The sequence below is a fragment of the Nicotiana sylvestris genome, chromosome 7 (assembly GCF_000393655.2).
Source record: "Nicotiana sylvestris chromosome 7, ASM39365v2, whole genome shotgun sequence".
Lineage (NCBI taxonomy): Eukaryota > Viridiplantae > Streptophyta > Magnoliopsida > Solanales > Solanaceae > Nicotiana > Nicotiana sylvestris.
This window is the reverse complement of record NC_091063.1, coordinates 6,406,288-6,415,336: the sequence shown is the minus strand read 5'-3', so window position 1 is coordinate 6,415,336 and position 9,049 is coordinate 6,406,288. Positions and strand designations below refer to the sequence as shown.

At 33.9% G+C, this 9,049-nt stretch overlaps 1 protein-coding gene across 1 annotated transcript; it reads right to left on the bottom strand.

Moving 5' to 3' along the window:
• Nucleotides 1–573: 573 nt before the first annotated feature.
• LOC104246393 (cytochrome P450 72A397-like) lies at nucleotides 574–2,869 on the bottom strand. The gene is made up of 5 exons (XM_009802204.2): nucleotides 2,536–2,869; nucleotides 2,054–2,274; nucleotides 1,699–1,946; nucleotides 1,239–1,614; nucleotides 574–1,157 (listed from the first exon to the last, which is right to left on the bottom strand). Exons 1-5 carry the CDS (start codon nucleotides 2,810–2,812, stop codon nucleotides 723–725), a joined length of 1,557 nt encoding a protein of 518 aa, XP_009800506.1. The 5' UTR covers nucleotides 2,813–2,869; the 3' UTR covers nucleotides 574–722.
• Nucleotides 2,870–9,049: the final 6,180 nt, after the last annotated feature.

The window sequence follows — 9,049 nt, the reverse complement described above, 5'->3', positions numbered from 1 at the left end:
AATAAGTTTGGAAGGTATTCAGTTTAGTCCACTTATATTTTAAGTTATAGTTTCCAGTAATTACACATTAGCCCTATAATTTTGTTTGTCTTTTATACGAGAGGTTCAGGTCATGTGGTTAGGAAATGACAAAGTACACTCGATTGCCAGCTAGGAAATCTTTCCTCTCTTATTCTATATATTGTAATTTCTGCTCTTATCTGAAAATCAATCAAAGAACATTCTCTTTTGTTTTGCCCTAGTTTTCTTCTTTCATTTTACTGTTTCATTGTCTTTTCTTTAGCAACCTTCTCTTTTTACTGTTCCATTGCCTTCGTATCATGTGACTTTATCTCTTTGAAGAAGGACGAACTCTTCTTTATATCATTTTAGGCAAGCAAGTTGCAAAGCGAGTACCCTATTTTTGACTTTTGCTGTAATAGAGTAGATTTCCATTGGACTAGTTAAAAGACTTAGATTACACACTGGGGACCTCATAAGAAAAGAATGAAAAAACCGATGTTTCCAGCTTCTGGTCTTTGACATAAAAAAATAAGTAATAACGAAGGGGACAAATTATCTTGTATGCTATCATTGCTTAACCACTCTTTTTATTTGATATCAAGGACTACCTTTATTTTGACACACTCAATTCATAAGCTCGTCTACACGGAAGGGAAAATATCAGACATGATTTTTTCTTATTTTATGAGAAACTTCAACACATAATAACTGGATGTATCCTAATTAAGCCGGTGAAACATGATCTGAGCTCCATGTTGGGGTTGAAGAGTCATAACAGTATAAGGAGCATGAGCATAGGTTGGTGAGAGCTTGAAGGAGAATTGTTTTAGTATCATGGAAATTGCAACTTTTGCCTCTATCATAGAGAAATTTTGGCCGATACAGGTTCTTGGCCCCCATCCAAATGGCATGAATGCCATCTGTGTTTGATCTTTGCAAGCGTTTGAAATTCCTTCCGCGAACCTCTCTGGTTTAAATTCTTCTGCATCTTCACCCCATAGCTCAGTATTGCGGTTAATTAGCATTATAGGTAGTGTCAGATCCATCCCTTCTGGAATTGAGAGATCTCCTATTCTACACTCCTTGTAAGCGCGTTTATATAGAGCAATCACTGGTGGATATAGCCTGAGAACTTCATTGAGTATCATTGTTACCTGCAAAAGACACAATTTTGAAGCGGCTTATTAATTGTTTTGGCTTATTGAATTTGTTTTAAAGTAAAGATGAATACTCACAATTTTGAGGTGGCTTATTGCTTCGGCATCAGGATTCTTCTCCTTACATACATGTAAAACTTCTTGCCTTGCCTTTTCTTGCCAATCCTGGTGTATAGCCAATACAATTAGAGTCCATGTCAATAAGCTTGATGTTGTTTCATGACCAGCAAGGTAAAATTGTTTGCATTCTTCTATTATGTCCTCCATTGTCATATGGCTATTATTTAGTGAATTGTTCTCTTTGTTAGTTTGCAAGAGCAAACCTAGTAAGTCATCTCCCCTTGTTTGTCCAGTGCTGATCATGTTATCCTTTGTGTCGACGATTCTTTTAAGCATTGAAGTGATCCTTCTGTCCAGTTCCTTTCTTCTGCGATTCTTCTTTGTTGGAACAAATCTGTGTATGATAATTTTCAAGAACTTTGAGAAAATTTCTTAAGAAAGTAGTAGTTGTTGTTATTAAGAGAACATGTTCTATTACCTAAAACCAGGAATATAGTATAACATTCCCATGGCTTCTATGACAAGTTGTTGTAGTTCTTTTTGAAGTTCTAGGATGTTCTTTCCATCTTCGTAGCCACTACCAAATGCTGTTCTTGAAATGATATCACCAGTAAGATCTTGAAATGCAGGCCAAATATCTATTTCTGAAGTTCCCTCATGGCTAATTGAGTTCATCCACTTCTCTATCATAAATGCACAGCTTTCTGCAATTGTTGGGATCATGCCCTGTAAATGGAAACCAAAATGAATAAGATGCCCCCTTTGATCAGAGGCGGATCAAAGATTTCAACTTCATGAGTTCAGATTTTAAAGTTTTTAGCAGTGAAACTAACCTTCAATTTTTCCAAGTGGAAAGCAGGGTTTATTATCTTTCTGTGCATAGCCCATTTTTCACCTTGTAGAGTTGTCAATCCTTTAGTTAGAATCAGAATAAGAGGATTCAATGGTGGTAAATGGAAGTGGCCTTGTTTGTTTAAGAGAACTTCTTTTATCAGTGTTGGATCCATGATGATCAATCTTGGTGATGCTCCAAGCCAACTCAGAGATATCTTCCCTGCAACCATTTTCATGTTAGCTCATAAAAATAATAAAAGAGTAGTGATAAAATTTGTGTTGCATCCAGGGGCGGAGCAATTAGGCTGCAAGTTAGAATCCATAAACTTCAAATTCTGGCTCCGCCTTTGATTGCATCTACTTGGAGGGAATAAATGTCTTGAGTTTTGTATGAGTTAAGAAAAATATTCTTGATTTATAGCTTATATAATAGGGAAAGATCAAACTCAACTAGATAACAATAATCAGAAATTGACTTTACCATATTTTTCGACCATATAATGCGTGAATGGATCAACACGTGGCACGATATCATGGGTTAAGCCAATTGGCTTAGACCAAGCTTCATCCATTTGCTTACCAACATCTTTGAGGTCTCCTAGTAACAACTTGTAATGAGTGCCTTTGAATCCTTGCTGTTTCAAGCGCTTCTCCAGTAACTTTGGTTTTAACAAGATGGAGTAGGAAAATTTCAGAAGAAAATAGCTAAATATAAGCAAAGGAAACATAAATAGAGAAAGGAATACGAGATTTGCCATCAGTATGAAAAAAGTTTTATAATTCAATTCAATTGCAATGCTTAAACTCTGAGATAACTACTCCTATGAGGTTAGTCATACTTATATATATCCATTCCCAATATTTGGCTTCAAATTTAGTCAAATGTACTTGTTGGAAAAGTTAAAATTTTGACTAAGGATATAATCTTGATTATCTTGGAGAATAAGGTAGCAATTATACATGTTCCTTGTTTAGAGAAAGAGCCAATTTTTTATTAATAATGACTTGGACCAAACAAGTTTTCTACAAAGGTGCAACAAAAAAAAGAGCATAATCTTTGATTGGCGATATGAAACCAATATGATAATTGAGCCTTGATATCACTTGGTCGTACGATTTACCTAACAAATATTAGATTAGTATTAAAATATAATTGTTGGTGCATAATTTCAAACTACTATAGTCTCAAGATAAACCACCACAAAGTTTGTTATATTTTTGTTTACTCCTTTTTCTGGATAACTAATAGTGAATAGTTGCTTTCGTGGAGAACAAGATATAGATCCATTGTGTTGGACTCGTATGAGAAAAAATGTGGACTCTAAGCTCAATGGCAAAGAGAAGTTTCATCTAAAATTATGGATTAATACATGAAACCATGCTATTTTGACTAAGGGCCCGTTTGGCCATAAAGAAGGATCCTTTTTTTTTTTCTGAAAACTTTTTCATTTTTTTCCAAAGCGTTTGGTCATGAAATTTTTTATTTTCACTTGAAGATGAATTTCGGAATTTTTCAAAAAAAAATTGAAAAACTCCACAAAACTATTTTTCAAAATTTTCACTTCAGATCACTCATAAAAATTCAAAAACAGTCCAAATTATATTCATGTCCAAACATAACTCTAATTTTCAAATATTATTTTTACTTAAATTTTCCCCCTATTTTTTTCCGAAATTTTACAATTCTTATGTCCAAACGCTCACTAAGATCTATTGTTGTATAGTGGTAACCTAATGCGTAAAAGTTAGCAGAAATAACCGGTTAAGTTCATTTATGGTCACTAATCATTGCTTCCAAACAAGGTTTCCTATAACAAAAATTCTTTCTCGGATCAAATTTGTTTAGCTAAAGAAAACTAAAAGGGAGTAGAAGAAATAGTAAAGTAGATTGTTATATACCAACAACAACAACGACGACCCAGTATAATCTCACAAATGGGGTCTGGGGAGGGTAATATGTACGCAGACCTTACCCCTACCCCGAAGGGTAGAGAGGCTAGATTGTTATATACCGAACATGGTAAATGTTCATCCACATTGAGTATTGTCAATATGGGCTTGCTCGTTGGGCCAGCCCAGCCTAACTCGTGATTTTGGGCTAGAATTTTTAGAGCCCATTTAAAAACAAGGGTTTTAAGCCTGACCCGAGTAAGTATGTGACCCGTGAGGCTTGACTGAGGGGGAGAAATTCAAAAATAGCCAGATTTACAAGTGGTCATTCAAAAATAGCCACAGTTTCAAAAGTAATCGAAATTTAGCCACTTTTCATGTAAAGATAAATCTGAACGAAAATACTATTCAAAATCCGGAAAAATACTCCAGCATAATATACTGGAGTTCCAGTATAATATACCGGTCCAGCATAATATACTGGAGCCATCAAAGTATATCGATCCAGCATAATATACTGGAAGTTCATACACAGGTGCACCGAACTCCGGTATATTGTGCTGGACTAGTCTCTGTTGCAGCAAAATAGTGACTATTTTTTATTGACTTGGCAAACACTGACTATTTTTGAATGACCAGTCCGAAAACTGGCTAGACTGTGCTATTTTAACTGACTGAGGCTGGCTGGGCTAGGCCGGCCCATGGGCCTAATAAAAATATTTATTTAAAATGTATAAAATATAAAAAGTATATTGTCTTTAGGGATGCAAAGTCAAAATTGAATCTTTATTTAGAGGAACCAAAGCCTGATCTTGAGAAGTTTCAAGAGATGGATGTTGTCATGTATAGGAAAAGACCATTCTAGAAAATATTCCGATCTTTCAGTGATTGAGCGTGGTGTACTTAGTATTCCTATGACCACTGTAGCATCGGAATCAACATTTAGCATTGGTGCGCGTGTTCTGGCAAAGTACAGAAGTTGCATCCATCATGAAAATGCCAAAACACTTGTTAATACTTGAAATTGGTTGCACGGCTTTTTCCAAACTCAAACTGGTAATATTATTTTATGTGAATTTGAATATCATTACTTTTTAAAATTTAATTATTCGTAATATTTAACTAATTAATATTGCATATGAATTGTTGATATAGATGAAAGTGAAGATGTTACGACAACCTTATCACAAGCAAATTCAAATGCGTTTTATAAAGATGATGCGTTGGATATCCCATAATCGTCATGGACGTTCTCTTGAATAGTTTGTTTTGAGTTTTGACATTTAATGAATGAAATATAGTCTTGTCTTTTATCTTTTTAGTGTTTATTGTGATATATTAGAAATATAAAAAGTTATTAAGTTTTACGAAATTTTTCCAATAAGATATTTTTTAACTTTTAAATATTTATCTTTTTTTAGGTTAGAACTTAAAGAAGAAATATAAAATTATATTTTAAAAAATAATGGGCCGGCCCGTGGGGACCCACATCTCACATAGGGCTAGGGTGGACCAACCATTATAAGACCCATCGAAATGGTGGCTAGCACAGCCCAGCCCGTCTATTTCTAAAGCCCACATGGGTTGGATTGAGCTAACCCGGTCCGACCCATATTGACAACTCTAAGTATTTTTTCAGACCAAGCAATTTAATCTCGACAGTTAAAATTTGAAGTAAGAATATATATTATTTAATTATGTTTAAGTTTGTATATATACACGACACATGTCTTGCATTCATCGATTTAATATAAAAATTAAGTGCGCATTTAATTCATAAATATGTGTGGCAGTTTTCTTTTTCTTCTCTCTCTCCTAAAAGAAAAGAGAACTTATAATTCATATGAAGTTCGATATCATGCTGAAAAACTGTTAAAATCGAACCAGATATGCAGTACTAATTAAGTTACTAACTAATCTATGTTTTGGGATTCGAGATGGATCTTATTCCAGGCACGTCGAGATATGTGTGGAAGTTCGATGCTCGTGTATGTTCGACTGTTTCTAATGGTAAAAATTACGCTTTAAAATCACCATTTATATTTAAACTCCGTTAAAAAAAAAATGATATAATATCCCCACATCAAAATTTTGAAGCTTGTTGCTAGAATTTTTAAGCATGCTGTCAGAATTTGCAGGGTCTTTCAAATTCTTAAAAATTCAGGGTCATGTGCTTAAGAATTCTGATAACGTGCTTTAAAATTCTGACTTTACTTAACGGGTCAAAATTCAGAGAAGACACTAAACGATCCCATTTGTACAAATTCCCCCCCCCCCCCCCCCACTATATCATTTTGTACAGAAATTTAAATTTAGAGTAATCTAACAATTTACTAACAATCTTTTACGCGTTAAACATGCATGTTCACTATAGAAAAAGAAGGTAAGTTTAGGAGCAAAAGGGACTTACGCAATATCAGACAATTGGGACTAAAAAATTCTATAGCATTAAAAAAAAAACATCCAGAACTTCTACGTTTTTTACTACACATTTCATCATATCACTAATAAATCATATAAACTGTCTTATGCATGAGAAAATCAAACAAAATACCAAAAATGAAAAATGGAAAAAATAAGTAGAAAAGAAATCGAAAAGGGATAGAGATCTTTTGTAGCTGGAACAGTTTTGTTGGAGTCTTGCATCCTTATATCAAGTGGCTCCAAATCTGACCGGAAAGGGAAAATTTCTTGAATATTATTTTGACATTTATTCAATTTCACTTTGTTTAAACTCTTATCCTGCAACTTGTAAAAAATAACTTCATAATAATCCTTCATCAAAGCAAAGTCTGCATTATAAAACCCAACTAGACTTGGATTTTTTGTCACTTTCTTTAAACTTTCAATATCAACTTCCTTTTTTAACTCCCAACTTTGGTTTCCATTCTCAAAAACCCAAAGCTCCAACCCTTTTGGAGCCAAACAAGTAAACCCCAACTTCCCATTATATTATACTTCACAAGTTGGTTATATCCATAATTTTTGTATTCCATTGCAGGTTTTGGAAGAGAAAATCTTGGAAAAGCTTCTTCTCCATTATATATATAGTTTAAAGCCATCACTTGATCATCTCCTAATTTAAAGTAAACCAAACCACTTGCATTAATTGCTGGAGTGAACATGTCAACATAAATTTCTTGAGGGAACAATATATCTTTTCCTTTCCTCCATTCCCAGGCTTCTGAATCAAAAACTTTAGTAATCGAGTCCCAGATTGACACAGTGATGATAAACATGTGAGCGTTACTGTGTTAAAACAAAAAATCAGAAAACAAAACTGTTAGAAGAATAAAGAAATCTAGAAAACAATAAAGAATGAGAAATATTCCGAGTCCACAATTTTCTTGTGCGTCCTTAAGGAATTTTAACCCCCTCACACGTTGTCAAGGTAATGGATTAAATCCTCCCAGGATAAAGCGGAATAAACCTTCCTGCAACAGTGGCAATACAAATTGCAGGATACCAACGAACTCAAAGAACGGAGCAAAATCATACTTACGAATTTGAGAGAGAGAGACTGCGAATTAGGATGTAGTGTATTCAGAAAGAAAGAAATTCTGGAGTGTTTTTCGTGCGTAGAAAATGGAGCCTTGCCAAAGGTAGTAGTAGAAGAAGAAGAAATTAAATCGAAGCCACTACGGGGACAAGAGAGGAGAAAGCACAAGTATTAATGGTGACGGACAACGTCTAAAGACTATATATAGCAACAAAGGTTGAATGAAACTTTGGGGGATTTAAATTTTTACGACACTTCAACACTTACATAAATTTTTAAGACAAAAGTGTTAAGAATGAGGTAGAAGAGACACTTTTGTGATTAGAGTTAATGACATAATTTTTAAATCTCCAAAGTTTTCTTATTTACAAAAACGTCCCCCTCTTACTCTACCCCGATGGATGTTTCAAACATCCACGAGAGATGTTTCAAATATCCCGCAAGATGTTTCATTTTTCCCGATGGATGTTTCAAATATCCCGGGAGATGTTTCAAACATCCCGATGGATGTTTCAAACAACCCGAGAGATATTTCAAACATCCCGATGGATGTTTCAAACAACCCGAGAGATATTTCAAACATCCCGGTAGATGTCTTAAACATCCCGATGGATGTTTCAAACAACCCGAGAGATGTTTTAAACATTCTGGGGAATGTTTCAAACATCTCGAGATATGTTTCAAACATCACGGGGAGATCTTTCGAACATCCCTAGAGATGTTTCAACAGAATATTCATTTATGGGGATGTCTCAAAATTTCTTGAGGGTATTTTGCAAAATACTCATTTTATAAAATTTCATATTTTTCTCTTTCTCTTGTATATTTTAAACAAAAAATAAAATGAAAAAAGAAGAAGAAGATGAAATTATGAGATGAAGAGGGAAAGAAGAAAATGAAGAAGAACAAGAAGATGACATACCTGAACTACCCGCAACAGCAACAAAATTGAAGAGAAAGAAGAAAGTAAGGAAGAAGAACGAGAGAATGAGAAAGAAGAGGGAAATGAAAATTTGAAATAATTTGAATGGGTATTGTTTTTGAATAATTTTAATATTACTCACAACTTTTGTTATTCTTAATTTGACCCCCGAACTTCTTTAGTTACACGATTTTTGTTAACCAAAAAATGTGTCCTATATTCTTCCACCGAAGTCTTTTTTACCTCTTTTTTCCCTGAAACTTGAGCGTAAAGCTATTCCTAAGTAGAATAGGAATATATATGAGGCGCAAAAAGCTGTCTATGGTTTAATACAATTTCCAAGAATTGTTAGGTATTACTTACAAATTACCATACTTAGGTAGAACTCTTTCCCATAATGATTAGGAGTAGTAAGTTTCATGTTTTCTAATTCGTTTATGGTAATTTTTTCTTGTAAGGGAATAATAAGCTAAACAAAAATGACATACGCCGTAAAACATTGAAAGTATTGAAACCTAGCCTCAGGGTGAAATTAAAAAATAGCCAGATTTATAAGTGATAACTGAAAAATAATCACAATTTCAAAAGTAATCAAAATTTAGTAACTTTTCATGTAAAGGTAAATCTGAACGAACACCGTTCAAAATCTGAAAAATATTCCAGCATAATATACTAGAGTTCGAA

Coding starts and splice junctions, on each gene's coding strand:
- LOC104246393 (XM_009802204.2), bottom strand. CDS start 2,812: ATGGCAAATCTCGTATTCCTTTCTCTATTTATGTTTCCTTTGCTTATA. Junction 1,947..2,053: donor TCCACTTGGAAAAATTGAAG/GTTAGTTTCACT, acceptor TTCCATTTACAG/GGCATGATCCCAACAATTGC. Junction 1,158..1,238: donor CAATAAGCCACCTCAAAATT/GTGAGTATTCAT, acceptor TGTCTTTTGCAG/GTAACAATGATACTCAATGA.